Source organism: Carcharodon carcharias, unplaced genomic scaffold (genome assembly GCF_017639515.1).
Source record: "Carcharodon carcharias isolate sCarCar2 unplaced genomic scaffold, sCarCar2.pri scaffold_1019_ctg1, whole genome shotgun sequence".
NCBI lineage: Eukaryota > Metazoa > Chordata > Chondrichthyes > Lamniformes > Lamnidae > Carcharodon > Carcharodon carcharias.
In genome coordinates this window covers 17,501-42,516 of record NW_024470902.1, presented here as the reverse complement: position 1 = coordinate 42,516, position 25,016 = coordinate 17,501, and the positions used below count along the sequence as shown (strand labels likewise).

At 52.7% G+C, this 25,016-nt stretch overlaps 1 protein-coding gene across 1 annotated transcript in view; it reads left to right on the top strand.

The window, feature by feature from the left end:
- Positions 1-25,016, top strand: part of LOC121275120 (methyl-CpG-binding domain protein 6-like) — a gene marked incomplete at both ends in the record, with an annotated part of 36,188 nt that overhangs the window by 9,972 nt on the left and 1,200 nt on the right. Inside the window, 2 exons of the mRNA XM_041182537.1 lie at positions 20,329-21,113; positions 23,373-23,553. Of these exons, the coding sequence (XP_041038471.1) occupies positions 20,329-21,113; positions 23,373-23,553 (966 nt within the window). The remainder of the gene's footprint in view (positions 1-20,328; positions 21,114-23,372; positions 23,554-25,016) is intronic.

Here is a 25,016-nt window from a genome sequence, read left to right as displayed (position 1 = left end):
TAACCCCGTGTTGTACCAATCCTGGGAATGTTTGATGCGGACGGTGTAGAGGGACCTTTACTCTGTATCTAACCCCGTGCTGTACCTGTCCTGGGAGTGTTTGATGGGGACATTGTAGAGGGAACTTTACTCTGTATCTCACTACGTGCTGTACCTGTCTTGGGAGTGTTTGATGGGGACAGTGTAGAGGGAGCTTTACTCTGTATCTAACCACGTGCTGTACCTGTCCTGGGAGTGTTTCATGGGGACAGTGTAGAGGGAACTTTACTCTGTATCTAACCCCGTGCTGTACCTGTCCTGGGAGTGTTTGATGGGGACAGTGTAGAGGGAGCTTTACTCTGTATCTAACCCCGTGCTGTACCTGTCCTGGGAGTGTTTGATGGGGACAGTGTAGAGGGAGCTTTCATCTGTATCCAACACCTTGCTGTACCTGTCCTGGGAGTGTTTGAAGGGGACAGTGTAGAGGGAGCTTTACTCTGTATCTAACCCTGTGCTGTACCTGTCCTGGGAATGTTTGTTGGGGATAGTGTAGAGGGACCTTTACTCTGTATCTAACCCCGTGCTGTACCATTCCTGGGAATGTTTGATGCGGACGGTGTAGAGGGAGATTTACTCTGTATCTAACCCCGTGCTGTACCAGTCTTGGGAATGTTTGATGCGGGCGGTGCAGAGGGACCTTTACTCTGTATCTAACCCCGTGCTGTACCTGTCCTGGGAGTGTTTGATGGGGACGGTGTAGAGGGAGCTTTACTCTGTATCTAACCCCGTGCTGTACCTGTCCTGGGAGTGTTTGATGGGGACATTGTAGAGGGAACTTTACTCTGTATCTAACCCCGTGCTGTACCTGTCCTGGGAGTGTTTGAAGGGGACAGTGTAGATGGAGCTTTACTCTGTATCGAACCCCGTGCTGTACCAGTCACAGGAATGTTTGATGCGGATGGTGTAGAGGGACCTTTACTCTATATCTAACTCCGTGCTGTACCTGTCCTGGGAGTGTTTGATGGGGACAGTGTAGAGCGAGCTTTACTCTGTATCTAACCACCTGCTGTACCTCTCCTGGGAGTGTTTGATGGGGAAGGTGTAGAGGGAGCTTTACTCTTTATCTAACCCCGTGCTGTACCTTTCCTGGGAGTTTTGATGGTTACAGTGTAGAGGGAGCTTTCATATGTATCTAACACCTTGCTGTACCTGTCCTGGGCGTGTTTGAAGGGGACAGTGCAGAGGGAGCTTTACTCTGTATCTATCCCCGTGCTGTACCTGTCCTGGGAGTGTTTGATGAGGACGGTGTAGAGGGAGATTTACTCTGTATCGAACCCCGTGCTGTACCTGTCCTGGGAGTGTTTGATGGGGACAGTGTAGAGGGAGCTTTACTCTGTATCTAACCCTGTGCTGTACCTGTCCTGGGAGTGTTTGATGGGGACAGTGTAGAGGGAGGTTTATTCTGTATCTAACCCCGTGCTGTACCTGTCCTGGGAGTGTTTGATGGGGACAGTGTAGAGGAAGCTTTACTCTGTATCTAACCCCGTGCTGTACCTGTCCTGGGAGTGTTTGAAGGGGACAGTGTAGAGGGAGCTTTCACTCTGTATCTAACCCCGTGCTGTACCTGTCCTGGGAGTGTTTGATGGTTACAGTGTAGAGGGAGCTTTCACTCTGTATCTAACCCCGTGCTGTACCTGTCCTGGGAGTGTTTGATGGGGACGGTGTAGAGGGACCTTTACTCTGTATCTAACCCCGTGCTGTACCTGTCCTGGGCGTGTTTGAAGGGGACAGTGCAGAGGGAGCTTTACTCTGTATCTATCCCCGTGCTGTACCTGTCCTGGGAGTGTTTGATGGGGAAAGTGTAGAGGGAGCTTTACTCTGTATCTAACCACGTGCTGTACCTGTCCTGGGAGTGCTGATGGGGACATTGTAGAGGGAGCTTTACTCTGTATCTAACCACGTGCTGTACCTGTCCTGGGAGTGTTTGATGGGGACAGTGTAGAGGGAGCTTTACTCTGTATCTAACCCTGTGCTGTACCTGTCCTGGGAGTGTTTGAAGGGGACAGTGTAGAGGGAGCTTTCACTCTGTATCTAACCCCGTGTTGTACATTGCCTGGGAGTGTTTGATGGGGGCAGTGTAGAGGGTGCTTTACTCTGTATCTAACCCCGTGCAGTACCTGCCCTGGGAATGTTTGTTGGTGTCGGTGTAGAGGGAGCTCTAATCTGTATCTAACCCCGTGCTGTACCAGACCTGGGAATGTTTGATGGGGACGATGTAGAGGGACCTTTACTCTGTACCTAACCCCGTGCTGTACCTGTCCTGGGAGTTTTGATGGTTACAGTGTAGAGGGAGCTTTCATCTGTATCTAACACCTTTTTGTACCTGTCCTGGGAGTGTTTGTAGGGGACAGTGTAGAGGGAGCTTTACTCTGTATCTAACCCCGTGCTGTACCAGTCCTGGGAGTGTTTGATGGGGACATTGTAGAGGGAACTTTATTCTGTATCTAACTACGTGCTGTACCTGTCCTGGGAGTGTTTGATGGTTACAATGTAGAGGGATCTTTACTCTGTATCTAACCCCGTGCTGTACCAGTCCTGGGAATGTTTGATGTGGACGGTGTAGAGGGAGATTTACTCTGTATCTATCCCCGTGCTGTACCTGTCCTGGGAGTGTTTGATGGGGACATTGTAGAGGGAACTTTACTCTGTATCTCACTACGTGCTGTACCTGTCCTGGAAGTGTTTGATGGGGACAGTGTAGAGGGAGCTTTACTCTGTATCTCACTACGTGCTGTACCTGTCCTGGAAGTGTTTGATGGGGACAGTGTAGAGGGAGCTTTACTCTGTATCTAACCACGTGCTGTACCTGTCCTGGGAGTGTTTGATGGGGACAGTGTAGAGGGAGCTTTCATCTGTATCTAACACCTTGCTGTCCCTGTCCTGGGAGTGTTTGAAGGGGACGGTGTAGATGGAGCTTTACTCTGTATCTAACCCCGTGCTGTACCTTTGCTGGGAATATTTGTTGGGGACAGTGTAGAGGGAGCTTTACTCTGTATCGAACCCCGTGCTGTACCAGTCACAGGAATGTTTGATGCGGATGGTGTAGAGGGACCTTTACTCTATATCTAACCCCGTGCTGTACCAGTCCTGGGAATGTTTGATGTGGACGGTGTAGAGGGAACTTTACTCTGTATCTAACTCCGTGCTGTACCTGTCCTGGGAGTGTTTGATGGGGACAGTGTAGAGCGAGCTTTACTCTGTATCTAACCACCTGCTGTACCTCTCCTGGGAGTGTTTGATGGGGAAGGTGTAGAGGGAGCTTTACTCTGTATCTAACCCCGTGCTGTACCTGTCCTGGGAGTGTTTGATGAGGACGGTGTAGCGGGAGCTTTCATCTGTATCTAACCCCATGCTGTACCTGTCCTGGGAATGTTTGTTGGGGACAGTTTTGGGGGTCCTTTACTCTGTATCGAACCCCGTGCTGTACCTGTCCTGGGAGTGTTTGATGGGGACAGTGTAGAGGGAGCTTTACTCTGTATCTAACCCTATGCTGTACCTGTCCTTGGAGTGTTTGATGGGGACGGTGTAGAGGGACCTTTACTCTGTATCTAACCCTGTGCTGTACCTGTCCTGGGAGTTTTGATGGTAACAGTGTAGAGGGAGCTTTCATCTGTATTCATCACCTTGCTGTACCTGTCCTGGGAGTGTTTGAAGGGGACAGTGTAGAGTGAGCTTTACTCTGTATCTAACCCCATGCTGTACCTGTCCTGGGAGTGTTTGATTGGGACAGTGTAGAGGGAGCTTTACTCTGTATCTAACCCCATGCTGTACCTGTCCTGGGATTGTATGATGGGGACAGTGTAGAGGGAGCTTTACTCTGTATCTAACCCCATGCTGTACCTGTCCTGGGAGTTTTGATGGTTACAGTGTAGAGGGAGCTTTCATCTGTATCTAACACCTTGCTGTACCTGTCCTGGGAATATTTGTTGCGGACAGTGTAGAGGGAGCTTTACTCTGTATCGAACCCCGTGCTGTACCAGTCACAGGAATGTTTGATGCGGATGGTGTAGAGGGACCTTTACTCTATATCTAACCCCGTGCTGTACCAGTCCTGGGAATGTTTGATGTGGACGGTGTAGAGGGAACTTTACTCTGTATCTAACTCCGTGCTGTACCTGTCCTGGGAGTGTTTGATGGGGACAGTGTAGAGCGAGCTTTACTCTGTATCTAACCACCTGCTGTACCTCTCCTGGGAGTGTTTGATGGGGAAGATGTAGAGGGAGCTTTACTCTGTATCTAACCCCGTGCTGCACCTGTCCTGGGAATGTTTGTTGGGGACAGTGAAGAGGGAGCTTTACTCTGTATCTAACCCCGTGCTGTACCTGTCCTGGGAATGTTTGATGTGGACGGTGTAGAGGGAGATTTACTCTGTAGCTAACCCCGTGCTGTACCAGTCCTGGGAATGTTCGATGCGGACGGTGTAGAGGGACCTTTACTCTGTAACGAACCCCGTGCTGTACCTGTCCTGGGAGTGTTTGATGGGGAAAGTGTAGAGGGAGCTTTACTCTGTATCTAACCACGTGCTGTACCTGTCCTGGGAGTGCTGGTGGGGACATTGTAGAGGGAACTTTACTCTGTATCTAACCCCCTGCTGTACCTGTCCTGGGAGTGTTTGATGGGGACAGTGTAGACGTAGCTTTACTCTGTATCTAACAACGTGCTGTACCTGTCCTGGGAGTGTTTGATGGGGACAATGTAGAGGGAGCTTTACTCTGTATCTAACCCTGTGCTGTCCCTGTCCTGCGAGTGTTTGATGGGGACAGTGTAGAGGGAGCTTTCATCTGTATCTAACCACCTGCTGTACCTGTCCTGGGCGTGTTTGATGGGGACAGTGTAGAGGGAGCTTTCATCTGTAGCTAACACCTTGCTGTACCTGTCCTGGGCGTGTTTGAAGGGGACAGTGCAGTGGGAGCTTTACTCTGTATCTAACCCCGTGCTTTATCTGTCCTGGGAATGTTTGTTGGGGACAGTGAAGAGGGAGCTTTACTCTGTATCTAACCCCGTGCTGTACCAGTCCTGTGAATGTTTGATGAGGACGGTGTAGAGGGAGATTTACTCTGTATCTAACCCCGTGCTGTACCTGTCCTGGGAGTGTTTGATGGGGACAGTGTAGAGGGTGCTTTCATCTGTATCTAACCCCATGCTGTACCTGTCCTGGGAGTGTTTGATGGTTATAGTGTAGAGGGAGCTTTCATCCGTATCTAACACCTTGCTGTACCTGTCCTGGGAGTTTTGATGGTTATAGTGTAGAGGGAGCTTTCATCCGTATCTAACACCTTGCTGTACCTGTCCTGGGAGTGTTTGAAGGGGACAGTGTAGAGGGAGCTTTACTCTGTATCTAACCCCGTGCTGTACCTGTCCTGGGAGTGTTTGTTGGGGACAGTTTTGGGGGTCCTTTACTCTGTATCGAACCCCGTGCTGTACCTGTCCTGGGAGTTTTGATTGTTACAGTGTAGAGGGAGCTTTCATCTGTATCCAACACCTTGCTGTACCTGTCCTGGGAGTGTTTGAAGGGGACAGTGTAGAGGGAGCTTTACTCTGTATCTAACCCCGTGCTGTACCTGTCCTGGGAATGTTTGTTGGGGACAGTGTTGAGGGAGCTTTATTCTGTATCTAACCCCGTGCTGTACCATTCCTGTGAATGTTTGATGCGGACGGTGTAGAGGGAGATTTACTCTGTATCTAACCCCGTGCTGTACCAGTCCTGGGAATGTTTGACGCGGACGGTGCAGAGGGACCTTTACTCTGTATCTAACCCCGTGCTGTACCTGTCCTGGGAGTGTTTGATGGGGACAGTGTAGAGGGAGCTTTACTCTGTATCTAACCCCGTGCTGTACCTGTCCTGGGAGTGTTTGATGGGGACGGTGTAGAGGAAGCTTTACTCTGTATCTAACCCCGTGCTGTACCTGTCCTGGGAATATTTGTTGGGGACAGTGTAGAGGGAGCTTTACTCTGTATCGAACCTCGTGCTGTACCAGTCCTGGGAATGTTTGATGCGGATGGTGTAGAGGGAATTTTACTCTGTATCTAACCCCGTGCTGTACCTGTCCTGGGAATGTTTGATGTGGACGGTGTAGAGGGAACTTTACTCTGTATCTAACTACATGCTGTACCTGTCCTGGGAGTGTTTGATGGGGACAGTGTAGAGGTACCTTTACTCTGTATCTAACCCTGTGCTGTACCTGTCCTGTGAGTGTTTGATGGGGACAGTGTAGAGGGAGCTTTACTCTGTATCTAACCCCGTGCTGTACCTGTCCTGGGAATGTTTGTTAGGGACAGTGTAGAGGGAGCTTTACTCTGTATCTAACCCCGTGCTGTACCAGTCCTGGGAATGTTTGATGCGGACGGTGCAGAGGGACCTTTACTCTGTATCTAACCCCGTGCTGTACCTGTCCTTGGAGTGCTTGATGGGGACAGTGTAGAGGGAGCTTTACTCTGTATCTAACCACGTGCTGTACCTGTCCTGGGAGTGTTTGATGGGGACAGTGTAGAGGGAGCTTTACTCTGTATCTAACCCCATGCTTTACCTGTCCTGTGAGTGTTTGATGGGGACGGTGTAGAGGGAGCTTTCACTCTGTATCTAACCCCGTGTTGTACCAGTCCTGGGAAAATTTGATGTGGACGGTGCAGAGGAAGCTTTACTCTGTAGCTAACCCCGTGCTGTACCTGTCCTGAGAGTTTTGATGGTTACAGTGTAGAGGGAGCTTGCATCTGGATCTAACACCGTGCTGTACCTGTCCTGGGAGTGTTTGAAGTGGACAGTGTAGAGGGAGCTTTACTCTGTATCTAACCCCGTGCTGTACCTGTCCTGGGAGTGTTTGATGGAGATGGTGTAGAGGGAGCTTTACTCTGTATCTAACCCCGTGTTGTACCTGTCCTGGGAATGTTTGTTGGGGTCAGTGTTGAGGGAGCTTTATTCTGTATCTAACCCCGTGCTGTACCATTCCTGTGAATGTTTGATGCGGACGGTGTAGAGGGAATTTTACTCTGTATCTAACCCCGTGCTGTACCTGTCCTGGGAATGTTTGATGTGGACGGTGTAGAGGGACCTTTACTCTGTATCTAACCCCGTGCTGTACCTGTCCTGTGAGTGTTTGATGGGGTCGGTGCAAAGGGAGCTTTACTCTGTATCTAACCCCGTGCTGTACCTGTCCTGGGAGTGTTTGTTGGGGACAGTGTCGAGGGAGCTTTACTCTGTATCTAACCCCGTGCTGTACCTGTCCTGGGAATGTTTGTTGGGGACAGTGTAGAGGGAGCTTTACTCTGTATCTAACCCCGTGCTGTACCATTCCTGGGAATGTTTGATGCGGACGGTGCAGAGGGACCTTTACTCTGTATCTAACCCCGTGCTGTACCTGTCCTTGGAGTGTTTGATGGGGACAGTGTAGAGGGAGCTTTACTCTGTATCTAACCACGCGCCGTACCTGTCCTGGGAGTGTTTGATGGGGACAGTGTAGAGGGAGCTTTACTCTGTATCTAACCCTGTGCTGTACCTGTCCTGGGAGTTTTGATGGTAACAGTGTAGAGGGAGCTTTCATCTGTATTTATCACCTTGCTGTACCTGTCCTGGGAGTGTTTGAAGGGGACAGTGTAGACGGAGCTTTACTCTGTATCTAACCCCGTGCTGTACCAGCCCTGGGAATGTTTGACGTGGACGATGTAGAGGGAACCTTTACTCTGTATCTTACCCCGTGCTGTACCTGCCGTTGGGAAGTGTTTGATGGGGACGATGTAGAGGGAACTTGACTCTGTATCTAACCCAGTGCTGTACCTGTCCTGGGAGTGTTTGTTGGGACGGTGTTCGAGGGAGCTTTACTCTGTATCTACCCCGTGCTGTACCTGTCCTGGGAGTGTTTGATGGGGACGGTGTAGAGGGAGCTTTACTCTGTATCTAACTACGTGCTGTACCTGTCCTTGGAGTGTTTGATGGGGACAGTGTAGAGGGAGCTTTCATCTGTATCTAACACCTTGCTGTACCTGTCCTGTGAGTGTTTGAAGGGCACAATGTAGAGGGAGCTTTACTCTGTATCTAACCCCGTGCTGTACCTGTCCTGGGAATGTTTGATGCGGATGGTGTAGAGGGACCTTTACTCTGTATCTAACCCCGTGCTGTACCAGTCCTGGGAATGTTTGATGTGGACGGTGTAGAGGGATCTTTACTCTGTATCTAACTACGTGCTGTACCTGTCCTGGGAGTGTTTGATGGGGACAGTGTAGAGGGAGCTTTACTCTGTATCGAACCCCGTGCTGTACCAGTCCTGGGAATGTTTGATGCGGATGGTGTAGAGGGACCTTTACTCTGTATCTAACCCCGTGCTGTACCAGTCCTGGGAATGTTTGATGTGGACGGTGTAGAGGGATCTTTACTCTGTATCTAACTACGTGCTGTACCTGTCCTGGGAGTGTTTGATGGGGACAGTGTAGAGGGAGCTTTACTCTGTATCTAACCCCGTGCAGTACCTGCCCTGGGAATGTTTGCTGGGGTCGGTGTAGAGGGAGCTGTAATCTGTATCTAACCCCCTGCTGTACCAGTCCTGGGAAAATTTGATGTGGACGGTGCAGAGGAAGCTTTACTCTGTATCTAACCCCGTGCTGTACCTGTCCTGGGAGTGTTTGATGGTTACAGTGTAGAGGGAGCTTGCATCTGTATCTAACACCTTGCTGTACCTGTCCTGGGAGTGTTTGAAGTGGACAGTGTAGAGGGAGCTTTACTCTGTATCTAACCCCGTGTTGTACCTGTCCTGGGATTGTTTGTTGGGGACAGTGTTGAGGGAGCTTTATTCTGTATCTAACCCCGTGCTGTACCATTCCTGTGAATGTTTGATGCGGACGGTGTAGAGGGAGATTTACTCTGTATCTAACCCCGTGCTGTACCAGTCCTGGGAATGTTTGACGCGGACGGTGCAGAGGGACCTTTACTCTGTATCTAACCCCGTGCTGTACCTGTCCTGGGAGTGTTTGATGGGGAAAGTGTAGAGGGAGCTTTACTCTGTATCTAACCACGTGCTGTACCTGTCCTGGGAGTGTTTGATGGGGACAGTGTAGAGGGAGCTTTACTCTGTATCTAACCCCGTGCTGTACCTGTCCTGGGAGTGTTTGATGGGGACGGTGTAGAGGAAGCTTTACTCTGTATCTAACCCCGTGCTGTACCTGTCCTGGGAATATTTGTTGGGGACAGTGTAGAGGGAGCTTTACTCTGTATCGAACCTCGTGCTGTACCAGTCCTGGGAATGTTTGATGCGGATGGTGTAGAGGGAATTTTACTCTGTATCTAACCCCGTGCTGTACCTGTCCTGGGAATGTTTGATGTGGACGGTGTAGAGGGAACTTTACTCTGTATCTAACTACGTGCTGTACCTGTCCTGGGAGTGTTTGATGGGGACAGTGTAGAGGGAGCTTTACTCTGTATCTAACCCCGTGCTGTACCTGTCCTGTGAGTGTTTGATGGGGACGGTGTAGAGGAAGCTTTACTCTGTATCTAACCCCGTGCTGTACCTGTACTGGGAATATTTGTTGGGGACAGTGTAGAGGGAGCTTTACTCTGTATCTAACCCCGTGCTGTACCTGTCCTGGGAATGTTTGATGTGGACGGTGTAGAGGGAACTTTACTCTGTATCTAACTACGTGCTGTACCTGTCCTGGGAGTGTTTGATGGGGACGGTGTAGAGGGAGCTTTCATCTGTATCTAACCCCATGCTGTACCTGTCCTGGGAGTGTTTGATGGGGACGGTGTAGAGGGAGCTTTACTCTGTATCTAACCCCGTGCTGTACCTGTCCTGGGAGTGTTTGATGGGGACAGTGTAGCGGGAGCTTTCATCTGTATCTAACCCCATGCTGTACCTGTCCTGGGAGTGTTTGATGGGGACAGTGTAGAGGGAGCTTTACTCTGTATCTAACCCCGTGCTGTACCTGTCCTGGGAATGTTTGTTGGGGACAGTTTTGGGGGTCCTTTACTCTGTATCGAACCCCGTGCTGTACCTGTCCTGGGAGTTTTGATTGTTACAGTGTAGAGGGAGCTTTACTCTGTATCTAACCCCGTGCTGTACCATTCCTGTGAATGTTTGATGCGGACGGTGTAGAGGGAGATTTACTCTGTATCTAACCCCGTGCTGTACCAGTCCTGGGAATGTTTGACGCGGACGGTGCCGAGGGACCTTTACTCTGTATCTAACCCCGTGCTGTACCAGTCCTGGGAATGTTTGACGCGGACGGTGCCGAGGGACCTTTACTCTGTATCTAACCCCGTGCTGTACCTGTCCTGGGAGTGTTTGATGGGGACATTGTAGAGGGAGCTTTACTCTGTATCTAACCCCGTGCTGTACCTGTCCTGGGAATGTTTGTTGGGGACAGTTTTGGGGGTCCTTTACTCTGTATCGAACCCCGTGCTGTACCTGTCCTGGGAGTTTTGATTGTTACAGTGTAGAGGGAGCTTTACTCTGTATCTAACCCCGTGCTGTACCATTCCTGTGAATGTTTGATGCGGACGGTGTAGAGGGAGATTTACTCTGTATCTAACCCCATGCTGTACCTGTCCTGGCAGTTTTGATGGTAACAGTGTAGAGGGAGCTTTCATCTGTATTCATCACCTTGCTGTACCTGTCCTGGGAGTGTTTGAAGGGGACAGTGTAGAGTGAGCTTTACTCTGTATCTTACCCCGTGCTGTACCTGTCCTGGGAATGTTTGATGGGGACAGTGTAGAGGGAGCTTTACTCTGTATCTAACCACGTGCTGTACCTGTCATGGGAGTGTTTCATGGGGACAGTGTAGAGGGAACTTTACTCTGTATCTAACCCCGTGCTGTACTTGTCCTGGGAGTGTTTGATTGGGACAGTGTAGAGGGAGCTTTACTCTGTATCTAACCCCATGCTGTACCTGTCCTGGGACTGTATGATGTGGACGGTGTAGAGGGAGCTTTACTCTGTATCTTACCCCGTGCTGTACCTGTCCTGGGAGTTTTGATGGTTACAGTGTAGAGGGAGCTTTCATCTGTATCTAACACCTTGCTGTACCTGTCCTGGGAATATTTGTTGCGGACAGTGTAGAGGGAGCTTTACTCTGTATCGAACCCCGTGCTGTACCAGTCACAGGAATGTTTGATGCGGATGGTGTAGAGGGACCTTTACTCTATATCTAACCCCGTGCTGTACCAGTCCTGGGAATGTTTGATGTGGACGGTGTAGAGGGAACTTTACTCTGTATCTAACTCCGTGCTGTACCTGTCCTGGGAGTGTTTGATGGGGACAGTGTAGAGCGAGCTTTACTCTGTATCTAACCACCTGCTGTACCTCTCCTGGGAGTGTTTGATGGGGAAGATGTAGAGGGAGCTTTACTCTGTATCTAACCCCGTGCTGCACCTGTCCTGGGAATGTTTGTTGGGGACAGTGAAGAGGGAGCTTTACTCTGTATCTAACCCCGTGCTGTACCAGTCCTGGGAATGTTTGATGAGGACGGTGTAGAGGCAGATTTACTCTGTATCTTACCCCGTGCTGTACCTGTCCTGGGAATGTTTGATGTGGACGGTGTAGAGGGAGATTTACTCTGTATCTAACCCCGTGCTGTACCAGTCCTGGGAATGTTCGATGCGGACGGTGTAGAGGGACCTTTACTCTGTATCGAACCCCGTGCTGTACCTGTCCTGGGAGTGTTTGATGGGGAAAGTGTAGAGGGAACTTTACTCTGTATCTAACCCCCTGCTGTACCTGTCCTCGGAGTGCTGATGGGGACATTGTAGAGGGAGCTTTACTCTGTATCTAACCCCGTGCTGTACCTGTCCTGGGAGTGTTTGATGGGGACAGTGTAGAGGGAGCTTTACTCTGTATCTAACCCCGTGCTGTACCTGTCCTGGGAGTGTTTGATGGGGACAGTGCAGAGGGAGCTTTACTCTGTATCTAACCCTGTGCTGTACCTGTCCTGTGAGTGTTTGATGGGGTCGGTGCAAAGGGAGCTTTACTCTGTATCTAACCCCGTGCTGTACCTGTCCTTGGAGTGTTTGATGGGGACAGTGTAGAGGGAGCTTTACTCTGTATCTAACCCCGTGCTGTACCTGTCCTTGGAGTGTTTGATGGGGACAGTGTAGAGGGAGCTTTACTCTGTATCTAACCCCGTGCTGTACCTGTCCTGGGAGTTTTGATGGTAACAGTGTAGAGGGAGCTTTCATCTGTATTTATCACCTTGCTGTACCTGTCCTGGGAGTGTTTGAAGGGGACACTGTAGACGGAGCTTTACTCTGTATCTAACCCCGTGCTGTACCTGTCCTGGGAATGTTTGATGCGGATGGTGCAGAGGAACCTTTACTCTGTATCTAACCCCGTGCTGTACCAGCCCTGGGAATATTTGACGTGGACGATGTAGAGGGAACTTGACTCTGTATCTAACTACGTGCTGTACCTGTCCTGGGAGTGTTTGATGGGGACGGTGTAGAGGAAGCTTTACTCTGTATCTAACCCCGTGCTGTACCTGTCCTGGGAGTGTTTGATGGGGACGGTGTAGAGGAAGCTTTCCTCTGTATGTATCCCCGTGCTGTACCTGTCCTGGGAGTGTTTGATGGGGACGGTGTAGAGGCAGCTTTACTCTGTATCTAACCCCATGCTGTACCTGTCCTGGGAGTTTTGATGGTTACAGTGTAGAGGGAGCTTTCATCTGTATCTAACACCTTGCTGTACCTGTCCTGTGAGTGTTTGAAGGGCACAATGTAGAGGGAGCTTTACTCTGTATCTAACCCCGTGCTGTACCTGTCCTGGGAATACTTGTTGGGGACAGTGTAGAGGGAGCTTTACTCTGTATCGAACCCCGTGCTGTACCAGTCCTGGGAATGTTTGATGCGGATGGTGTAGAGGGACCTTTACTCTGTATCTAACCCCGTGCTGTACCAGTCCTGGGAATGTTTGATGTGGACGGTGTAGAGGGAACTTTACTCTGTATCTAACTACGTGCTGTACCTGTCCTGGGAGTGTTTGATGTGGACGGTGTAGAGGGAACTTTACTCTGTATCTAACTACGTGTTGTACATTGCCCGGGAGTGTTTGATGGGGGCAGTGTAGAGGGAGCTTTACTCTGTATCTAACCCCGTGCAGTACCTGCCCTGGGAATGTTTGCTGGGGTCGGTGTAGAGGGAGATTTACTCTGTATCTAACCCCGTGCTGTACCAGTCCTGGGAATGTTCGATGCGGACGGTGTAGAGGGACCTTTACTCTGTATCGAACCCCGTGCTGTACCTGTCCTGGGAGTGTTTGATGGGGAAAGTGTAGAGGGAACTTGCATCTGTATCTAACACCTTGCTGTACCTGTCCTGGGAGTGTTTGAAGTGGACAGTGTAGAGGGACCTTTACTCTGTATCTAACCCCGTGTTGTACCTGTCCTGGGAATGTTTGTTGGGGACAGTGTAGAGGGAGCTTTACTCTGTATCTAACCCCGTGCTGCACCAGTCCTGGGAATGTTTGATGCGGACGGTGTAGAGGGAGATATACTCTGTATCTAACCCCGTGCTGTACCAGTCCTGGGAATGTTTGATGCGGACGGTGTAGAGGGACCTTTACTCTGTATCTAACCCCGTGCTATACCTGTCCTGGGAGTGTTTGATGGAGATTGTTTAGAGTGAGATTTACACTGTATCTATCCCCGTGCTGTACCTCTCCTGGGAGTGTTTGATGGGGACAGTGTAGAGGGAGCTTTACTCTGCATCTAACCCCGTGCTGTACCTGTCCTGTTAGTCTTTGATGGGGACGGTGTAGAGGGGGAGCTTTACTCTGTATCTAACCCCGTGCTGTTCCTGTCCTGGGAGTGTTTGATGGGGAGAGTGTAGAGGGAGCTTTACTCTGTATCTAACCCCGTGCTGTACCTGTCCTGGTAGTGTTTGATGCGAACGGTGTAGAGGGAGCATTACTCTGTATCTAACCCCGTGCTGTTCCTGTCCTGGGAGTGTTTGATGGGGACGGTGTAGAGGGAGCTTTACTCCTTATCTAACCCCGTGTTGTACATGTCCTGGGAGTGTTTGATGGGGACGGTGTAGAGGGAGCTTTACTCTGTATCTAACCCCGTGTTGTACATGTCCTGGGAGTGTTTGTTTCGGACGGTGTAGAGGGAGCTTTATTCTGTATCTAACCCCGTGCTGTACCTGTCCTGGGAGTGTTTGATGGGGATGGTGTAGAGTGAGCTTTCCTCTGTATCTAACCCCGTGCTGTACCTCTCCTGGGAGTGTTTGATGGGGATGGTGTAGATGGACTTTTAATCTGTATCTAATCCCGTGCTGTACCTGTCCTGGGAGTGTTTGATGGGGACAGTGTAGAGGGAGCTTTACTCTGTATCTAACCCCGTGCTGTACCTGTCCTGGGAGTTTTGATTGTGACAGTGTAGAGGGCTCTTTGCTATGTATCTAACCCTGTGCTGTACCTGTCCTGGGAGTGTTTGATGGGGACGGTTTAAACGGAGATTTACTCTGCATCTAACCCCGTGCTGTACCTGTCCTGTTAGTCTTTGATGGAGACGGTTTAGAGTGAGATTTTCACTGTATCTAACCCCGTGCTGTACCTGTTCTCGGAGTGTTTGATGGGGACACTGTAGAGGGAGCTTTACTCTGTATCGAACCCCGTGATGTGCCAGTCCTGGGAGTGTTTGATGCAGACGGTGAAAAGGGACCTTTAGTCTATATCTAACCCCATGCTGTACCAGTCCTGGGAATGTTTGATGTGGACGGTGTAGAGGAACTTTACTCTGCAACTAACTCCGTGCTGTACCTGTCCTGGGAGTCTTTGATGGGCACAGTGTATAGGGAGCTTTACTCGGTATCTAACCACGTGCTGTACCTGTCCTGGGAGTGTTTGATGGGGACATTGTAGAGGGAGCTTAACTCTGTATCTAACCCCGTGCTGTACCTGTCCTGGGAGTTTTGATGGTGACAGTGTAGAGAGAGCTTTAATCTGTATCTAACCCCGTGCTGTATCTGTCCTGGGAGTGTTTGATGGGGACGGTGTAGAGGGAGCTTTACTCTGTATTTATCCCCGTGCTGTACCTGTCCTGGGAGTGTTTGATGGGGACGGTTTAGAGGGACCTTTACTCTGTATCTAAGCCCGTGCTGTACCAGTCCTGGGAATGTTTGATGGGGACGGTGTAGAGGGAGATTTACTCTGTGTCTAAGCCCGTGCTGTACCAGTCCTGGGAATGTTTGATGGGGATGGTGTAGAGGGACCTTTATTCTGTATCTTACCCCGTGCTGTAACTCCCCTGGGAGGGTTTGATGGGGACAGTGTAGAGGGAGCATTACTCTATATCCAACCCCATGCTGTACCTTTCCTGGGAGTCTTTGATGGGGACTGTGTAGAGGGAGCTTTACTCTGTATCTAACCCCGTGCTGTACCTGTTCTGGGAATGTTTGTTGGGTCCGGTGTAGAGGGTGCTTTACCCTGTATCTAACCCCGTGCTGTACCTGTCCTGGAGTGTTTGTTGGGGACGGTGTAAAGGGAGCTTTACTCTGTATCTCACACCTTGCTCTACCAGTCCTGGGAGTGTTTGATGCGGATGGTGTAGAGGCACCTTTATTCTGTATCTAACCCCGTGCTGTACCTGTTCTGGGAATGTTTGTTGGGTACGGTGTAGAGGGTGCTTTACCCTGTATCTAACCCCGTGCTGTACCTGTCCTGGGAGTGTTTGTTGGGGACGGTGTAGAGGGAGCTTTACTCTGTATCTTACTCCGTGTTGTACATGTCCTGGGAGTGTTTGATGGGGACTGTGCAGATTGAGCTTCCTCTGTATGTAACTCCGTGTTGTACATGTCCTGGGAGTGTTTGATGGGGACGGTGTAGAGGGAGCTTAACTCTCTATCTAACCCCGTGCTGTACCTGTCCTCGGAGTGTTTGATGGGGATAGTGTAGAGGGAGCTTTAATCTGTATCTAACCCCGTTCTGTACCTGTCCTGGGAGTGTTTGATGGAAATTGTTTAGAGTGAGATTTACACTGTATCTAACCCCGTGCTGTATCTGTCCTGGGAGTGTTTGATGGGGACAGTTTAGAGGGAGCTTTACTCTGTATCTAACCCCGTGCTGTACCTGTCCTGGGAGTGTTTGATGGGGATGGTGTAGAGTGAGCTTTCCTCTGTATCTAACCCCGTGCTGTACCTGTCCTGGGAGTGTTTGATGGGGACGGTGTAGTGGGAGTTTTACTCTGTATCTAAACCTGTGCTGTACCTGCCCTGGGAGTGTTTGATGGGGACAGTGTAGAGGGAGCTTTACTCTGTATCTAACTCCGTGTTGTACATGTCCTGGGAGTGTTTGATGGGGACGGTTTAGAGGGAGATTTACTCTGTATCTAACCCTGTGCTGTACCTGTCCTGGGAGTGTTTGTTGGGGACGGTGTAGAGGGAGATTTACTCTGTATCTAACCCCGTGCTGTACCTGACCTGGGAGTGTTTGATGGGGACGGTGTAGAGGGAGCTTTACTCTGTATCTAACCCCGTGCTGTACTAGTCCTGGGAATGTTTGATGTGGACGGTGTAGAGGGAACTTTACTCTGTATCTAACCCCGTGCTGTACCAGTCCTGGGAGTTTTGATGGTGACAGTGTAAAGGGAGCTTTCATCTGTATCTAACCCTGTGCTGTACCTGTCCTGGGAGTGTTTGATGGGGACGGTGTAGAGGGAGCTTTACTCTGTATCTAACCCTGTGCTGTACCTGTCCTGGGAGTGTTTGATGGGGACAGTGTAGAGGGAGCTTTATTCTGTATCTAACCCCGTGCTGTACCTGTCCTGGGAATGTTTGATGGGGACGGTGTAGAGGGAGATTTACTCTGTATCTAACTCCGTGTTGTACATGTCCTGGGAGTGTTTGATGGGGACGGTGTAGAGGGAGCTTTACTCTGTATCTAACCCCGTGCTGTACCTGTCCTGGGAGTGTTTGATGGGGACGGTGTAGAGGGAGCTTTACTCTGTATCTAACTCCGTGTTGTACCTGTCCTGGGAGTGTTTGATGGGGACGGTGTAGAGGGATCTTTACTCTGTATCTAACCCCGTGCTGTACCTGTCCTGGGAGTGTTTGATGGGGACGGTTTAGAGGGAGCTTCACCCTGTATCTAACCCCGTGCTGTACCTGTCCTGGGAGTGTTTGTTGGGTTGGTGTAGAGGGAGCTTTACTCTGTATCTAACCTCGTGCTGTACCTGTCCTGGGAGTGTTTGATGGGGACAGTGCAGAGGGAGCTTTACTCTATATCCAACCCCATGCTGTAGCTTTCCTGGGAGTGTTTTAATGTGGACGGTGTATACGGTACTTTACTCTATATCTAACCCCGAGCTGTACCTGTCCTGGGAGTCTTTGATGGGGACAGCGTAGAGGGAGCTTTACTCTGTATCTAACCCCGTGCTGTACCTGTCCTGGGAGTGTTTGATGGGGAAGCTGTAGTGTGAGCTTTACTCTGTATCTAACCCCGTGCTCTACCAGTCCTGGGAGTGTTTGATGCGGATGGTGTAGAGGGACCTTTATTCTGTATCTGACCCCGTGCTGTTCTAGTCCTGGGAATGTTTGATGTGGACGGTGTAGAGGGAACTTTACTCTGTATCTAACCCTGTGCTGTACCTGTCCTGGGAGTGTTTGATGGGGACGGTGTAGAGGGAGCTTTACTCTGTATCTAACCCCGTGCTGTACCTGTTCTGGGAAGTGTTTGTTGGGGACGTGTAGAGGGTGCTTTACTCTGTATCTAACCCCGTGCTGTACCTGTCCTGGGAGTGCTTGTTGGGGACGGTGTAGAGGGAGCTTTACTCTGTATCTTACCCTGTGCTGTACCTGTCCTGGGAGTGCTTGTTGGGGACGGTGTAGAGGGAGCTTTACTCTGTATCTTACTCCGTGTTGTACATGTCCTGGGAGTGTTTGATGGGGACGGTGTAGAGGGAGCTTAACTCTCTATCTAACCCCGTGCTGTACCTGTCCTGGGAGTTTTGATGGTGACAGTGTAGAGGGAGCTTTCCTCCGTATCTAACCCTGTGCTGTACCTGTCCTGGGAATGTTTGATGGGGACGGTGTAGAGGGAGCTTTCATCTGTATCTAACCCTGTGCTGTACCTGTCCTGGGAGTGTTTGATGGGGACAATGTAGAGGGAGCTTTCCTCCGTATCTAACCCTGTGCTGTACCTGTCCTGGGAATGTTTGATGGGGACGGTGTAGAGGGATCTTTACTCTGTATCTAACCCCGTGCTGTACCTGTCCTGGGAATGTTTGTTGGGGACAGTGTAGAGGGAGCTTTACTCTGTATCTAACCCCGTGCTGTACCTGTCCTGGGAATGTTTGTTGGGGACAGTGTAGAGGGAGCTTTACTCTGTATCGAACCCCGTGCTGTACCTGTCCTGGGAGTGTTTGATGGGGACGGTGTAGAGGGACCTTTACTCTGCATCTAACTCCGTGCTGTACCTGTCCTGTGAGCGTTTGATGGGGACAGTGTAGAGGTAGCTTTACTCTGTATCGAACCCCGTGCTGTACCTGTCCTGGGAATGTTTGATGCGGACGGTGTAGAGGGAGCTTTACTCTGTATCTAAACCCGTGCTGTACCTGTCCTGGGAGTGTTTGATGGGGACGGTGTAGAGGGAGCTTTACTCTGTATCTAACCCCGTGTTTTACATGTCCTGGCAGTGTTTGATGGGGGCGGAGTAGAGTGAGCTTTCCTCTGTATGTAAGTCCGTGTTGTACATGTCCTGGGAGTGTTTAATGGGTCCGGTGTAGAGGGAGCTTAACTCTGTATCTAATCCCGTGCTGTATCTGTCCTTGGAGCGTTTGATGGGGACAGTTTAGAGTGAGCTTTACTCTGTATCTAACCCCGTGCTGTACCTGTCCTGGGAGTTTTGATGGTGACAGTGTAGAGGGAGCTTTAATCTGTATCTCACCCCGTGCTGTACCTGTCCTGGGAGTTTTGATCGTGACAGTGTAGAGGGAGCTTTATTCTGTATCTAACATCGTGCTGTACCTGTCCTGGGAGTGTTTGATGGAAATTGTTTAGAGTGAGATTTACACTGTATCTAACCCCGTGCTGTACCAGTCCTGGGAATGTTTGATGGGGACGGTATAGAGGGACCTTTACTCTGTATCTAACCCCGTGCTGTACCAGTCCTGGGAATGTTTGATGGGGACAGTGTAGAGTGAGCTTTACTCTGTATCTAACCCCGTGCTGTAGCAGTCCTGGGAATGTTTGATGGGGACGGTGTAGAGGGACCTTTATTCTGTATCTAACCCCGTGCTGTAACTCCCCTGGGAATGTTTGATGCGGACAGTGTAGAGGGGGCTTTTGTCTTTATCTAACCCTGTGCTGTACCTTGTCCTGGGAGTGTTTGATGGGGACAGTGTAGAGGGAGCTTTACTCTATATGCAACCCCATGCTGTACCTGTCCTGGGAGTGTTTGATGGGGACAATGTAGAGGGAGCTTTCCTCCGTATCTAACCCTGTGCTGTACCTGTCCTGGGAGTGTTTGATGGGCACGGTGTAGAGGGAGATTTACTCTGTATCTAACCCTGTGCTGTACCTGTCCTGGGAGTGTTTGATGTGGACGGTGTTGAGGGAGCTTTACTCTGTATCTAACCCCGTGCTGTACCTGTCCTGGGAGTGTTTGATGGGGACAGTGTAGAGGGAGCTTTACCCTGTATCTTACCCCGTGCTGTACCTATTTTGGGAGTGGTTGATGGTGACAGTGTGGATGGAGCTTTACTCTGTATCTAACCACGTGCTGTACCTGACCTTGGAGTGTTTGATGGGGACAGTGTAGAGGGAGCTTTACTCTGTATCTAATACTTTTCTGTAACTGTCCTGGGAGGTTTGATGGGGATGGTGTAGAGGGAGATTGACCATGTATCTAAGGCCGTGCTGTCCCTGTCCTGGAGTGTTTGATCTGGTTGGTGTAGAGGGAGATTTACTCTGTATCTAGCCCGTACTGAACCTGCCCTGAGACTGTTTGATGGAGGCGGTGTGGGGGGAGCTTTTCTTTGTATTTGACCTCGTGCTGTATCTGCCCTGGGAGTGATGATGGGGACAGTTCAGAGGAAGCTTTACTCTGTATCTAACCCCGTGCTGTACCTGTCCTGGGAGTGTTTGATGGGGACAGTGTAGAGGGAGCTTTACTCTGTATCTAACCCCGTGCTGTACCTGTCCTGGGAGTGTTTGATGGGGACGGTGTAGAGGGAGATTTACTCTGTATCTAACCCCGTGCTGTACCTGTCCTGGGAGTGTTTGATGGGGACGGTGTAGAGGGAGCTGTACTTTGTATCTAACCCCGTGCTGTACCTGTCCACTTAATGCTTTCTCCTCTGTGCTTTTCCCCGCTCCTGCAGAGTTCGCTCCGACACCTCCCACCGTCTCTGCCAGCGGAGAGCCCGCCATCGCCAGGACGACGTCGGCGCTGACCACGGGCGCTGCGGTGACCTGCGCGGCCAGCGAGCCGCTGACCCTGCCGGTGGCCTTCCCCTTTGTCCGGCCGGACCTGCGCCCCTGCCCGCTGGAGCCGGATTGTCAAGCCGCCGACCACCACCACCACCACCACGACAGCAGCCACCCCGTGCTGGACCTCTGCGGCCTGCTCGGCCCGCCTCCGCCGGGACCCGGCGACCTCGACGGACAGACACTACAGGCCCTGCACCTCCTGGCGTCCGCCCTGCTCCAGGACCACTGCCCGGCGGCCCTCCTCCCGCTGGCCCCCGTCGGCCTCCCCCTCCCGGACCTGCCTGCGCCGCCGGCGCAACAGCAGCAGCCAGAGCCGCAACCGCAACGGCAGCACCCCGGTCCCCTCCTCCTCTCCTCCTCGTCCTCCTCCTCCTCCTCCTCTTCCTCCTCGTCCTCGTCGTCGTCGTCGTCCACCCTCCTGCGGCTCCCCGACCTCCAGGATCAGCCGATGGCCGTGGGCGACCGGACCCCGGGCGGACTGCTGGACGATCCCCACGCCGGTGTCGGCGGCGGCAGCGCCACCGGCCTTTCTCTGGGAAGCCTCCCTGGCGGCGCTGGTGGCGAGGGGACCCTGCAGCCCCTCCTGTTCCCCGGCGCCCCGGCCTGGCTGGGACTGACCCCCCAGCTGCTGGCCACGGTCCTCGCTTCGGCCGACGGCGTCACTGGTCAGCCTCAGGTAGGGGTTCCGGCCGGGATCCGCGTGTGCGCTTCTGGGTGCCAGCGTCGCGAGCTGTGCAGACCGTTCAGCCCCTCCTCCCTCCCTTCTGCCCCCTCCTCCTCGAGCCTGTTACACAGGAGCAGGAGGAGGCCATTCAGCCCCTCCTCCTCCTCGAGCCTGTTACACAGGAACAGGAGGAAGCCATTCAGCCCCTCCCTCCTCCTTGAGCCTGTTACACAGGAACAGGAGGAGGCCATTCAGCCCCTCCTTCTCCTCGAGCCTGTTACACAGGAACAGGAGGAGGCCATTCAGCCCCTCCTCCTCCTCGAGCCTATTACACAGGAACAGGAGGAGGCCATTCAGCCCCTCCTCCTCCTCGAGCCTGTTACAGAGGGACAGGAAGAGGCCATTCAGCCCCTTAATGGTGTTAGATTAAGATCAGAAGGAGTCCATTAGTGGGAGAGAGGTGGGTGGGGGTGGGGGGTGGTGGTTAGAGAGTAAGTTCCAGGTTCCCACTCCCCTCTGTGTGAGGAAGTGCTTCCTGACATCACCCCTGAACGGCCTGGCTCCAGTTTTAAGCTAATCAGATCAGTGCTGCAAGCTGGCCTGGTAGCTGCTGTGCAGCGAGGGAGCGCGTGAGAGAGGGGGCGCGAGAGTGGGAGCAGATTAATTGTTTCAGGCCTGTTGCTTACGGTGCTGTCCAGACGTCTGATTGAGTTGTGGCTGATTAGTGTTTCTTCATCTCTCCCCCCGACCCTCCCTCCCTCACACACGCTCTCTCCCCCGTCCCTATCTCCCTCACTCCCTCCCTCCTTCCCTCCCGCTCTCTCCCCGTCCCTCCCTTCCTCACACTCTCATCTCGCGCACTCTCCCTCCCGCTCTCTACCCTCCTTCCCTCACTCCCTCCCACGCTCTATCCCCTCCCTCCCTCCCTCCTTCCCTCTCGCTCTCTCCCCGTCCCTCCCTTCCTCACACTCTCATCTCGCGCACCCTCCCTCCCGCTCTCTACCCTCCTTCCCTCACTCCCTCACACGCTCTCTTCCCCGAACCTCCCTCCCTCACTCCCGCGTTCTCCCCCGTCCCTCCCTCCCTCACTCCCACTCTCTCCCCTCACTTCCTCCCTCCCGCTCTCTCCCCTCCCTCCCTCTCGCTCTCTGCCCTCACTCCCTCCCTCCCGCTCTCTCCCCGTCCCTCCCTTCCTCACACTCTCATCTCGCGCACTCTCCCTCTCGCGCTCTCCCCTCCCTCCCGCTCTCTCCCCTCCCGCACTCTCCCCTCCCTCCCTCCTGTTCTCTCCCCTCCCTCCCTCCCTCACACACGCTCTCTCCCCCGTCCCTATCTCCCTCACTCCCTCCCTCCTTCCCTCCCGCTCTCTCCCCGTCCCTCCCTTCCTCACACTCTCATCTCGCGCACTCTCCCTCTCGCGCTCTCCCCTCCCTCCCGCTCTCTCCCCTCCCGCACTCTCCCCTCCCTCCCTCCTGTTCTCTCCCCTCCCTCCCTCCCTCACACACGCTCTCTCCCCCGTACCTCCCTCCCTCACACTCTCACCTCGCGCACTCTCCCTCCCGCTCTCTCCCCTCCTTCCCTCACTCCCTCCCACGCTCTATCCCCCGACCCTCCCTCCCTCACTCCCGTGTTCTCCCTCCCTCCCTCCCTCCTTCCCTCTCGCTCTCTCCCTCCTTCCCTCTCACTCTCTCCCCTCCCTTCCTCCCTCCCTCTCGCTCTCTCCCCTCCCTCCCTCCCTCCTTCCCTCTCGCTCTCTCCCCCTCCCTCCCTCCCTCCTTCCCTCTCGCTCTCTCCCCTCCCTCCCTCCCTCCTTCCCTCTCGCTCTCTCCCCTCCCTCCCTCCCTCCTTCCCTCTCGCTCTCTCCCCTCCCTCCCTCCCTCCTTTCCTCTCGCTCTCTCCCCTCCCTCCCTCCCTCCTTCCCTCTCGCTCTCTCCCCTCCCTCCCTCCCTCCTTCCCTCTTGCTCTCTCCCCTCCCTCCCTCCCTCCTTCCCTCTTGCTCTCTCCCCTCCCTCCCTCCCTCCTTCCCTCTCGCTCTCTCCCCTCCCTCCCTCCTTCCCTCTCGCTCTCTCCCCTCCCTCCCTCCATCCCTTTCGCTCTCTCCCGCGCTCTCCCCTCCCTCCCTCCCTCCCGCGCTCTCCCCTCCCTCTCTCCCTCCCGCGCTCTCCCCTCCCTCCCTCCCTCCCGCTCTCTCCCCTCCCCCTCCCTCCCTCCCGCTCTCTCCCCTCCCACTCTCTCCCCTCCCTCCCTTGCGCTCTCCCCCCACTACTGCAGATCTGCATCCCGCCTATCCCCTTGGTGTGTGCCGCCACGACCTGCACCACTAACTCTCCGAGCCTGGAGGGAACCGCGGGTCTCTCGCTGGGCGAATCCTTGCTGCAGCTCACAGGAGCCGGGAAAATCCACGCCGTAATGCCTCAGCTCCTGAACCCTCTGCTTGGAACCGGTTTACTGGGTGAGTACCCGTTCTTCCTTTCCTTTCTCCGCGCCCTGGGTCGGCGTACTGCATGACGAGCGAGCGGGCGCTCGCCCCTGGCGGTCTGGGTTGGTGAAGGTGGGGGGTCTGTGAACCCTGTGAGGTGCATGTCGTCGGGTTAAGTGAGCGGGTTGAAATTTGGCAGCTGTCGTGTAACGTGAGCCTATCTCACTGTGGCTGGAAGAACAGAAAGGCAGAGTGTTACTAAAACAGAGAGAGACTGTGGTGCGGAGGGATCTGGGCGTCCTGGTGGATGAATCACAATTACTCAGCGTGCAGGCGCAGCGAGTGTTAGGAAGGCCAATGGAGTGTCAGCCTTTATTACAAGGAGGGGGGGTGGTGGAGTATAAAAGTCTGGGTGGGGGGGGGAGTCTTGCTCCAGCTGTACAGGGCGTTGGTGAGACCACACCCGGAGGCCCTGTGGACAGTCCCGGTCTCCTTACTTAAGGGAGGGGGGGGTAACGTACTGGCATTGGAGGCCGTTCAGAGAAGGTTCACTCGGCTGATCCCTGGGACGAAGTGGGGTTTGTCTCATGGGGAAAAGGTTGAGCAGGTTGGGCCCTGGACCCGTTGGGAGTTTAGAAGAATGAGAGGTGATCTTATTGAAACAGGACAGATTCTGAGAGGAGGGGTGCGGCTTGACAGGGTGGATGCTGAGAGAATGTTTCCCCCCACCCCTCGTGGGGGAATCTAGAACGAGGGGGGAGGGGGGGGACACAGTTTCAGAATAAGGGGTCTCCCATTGAAGATGGAGATGAGGAGGAATTTCTTCCCTCAGAGGGTGGTCAGTCTGTGGAATTCTCTCCCCCCCCTCCTCCCACAGAGAGCAGCGGAGGCCGGGTCAGTGAATATATCCGAGGCTGAGTGAGACGGGTTTCTGATCGACGAGGGAGTTGAGGGTTATGGGGGGGGGGGAACAGGCAGGAAACAGGCCACAATCAGATCAGCCGTGATCTTAGTGAATGGGGGCAGCAGGCTCGAGGGGCAGAGTGGCCTCCTCCTCCTCATTCATATGTTTCTATATTAACGTTTTATTTCCCTGGGACAGGGCCTCTGTTAGAGCTGATATTCATGATTTGAGAGTTATAAGTTATAGATTATAAACATCAGGAAAGACTGAACAGGCTGAGGCTCTTTTCTCTAGAAAAGAGAAGGCTGAGGGGGGAGTGACCTGATCGAGGTCTCTAAAGTTACAAAGGGGTTACGATCGGGTAGACGTAGATAATATGTTTCCACTTGTGTGGGGGAGGTGGGGGGTGAAGAGACCAGAACTCGGGGGCCGTCGATATAAGACAGTCATGAATAAATCCAATCGGAATTCAGGAGAAACTTCCACATCCAGAGAGCGGGGAGAATGTGGGACTCGCTCCCGCGGGGAGAATGTGGGACTCGCTCCCGCGGGGGAGAATGTGGGACTCGCTCCCGCGGGGAGAATGTGGGAC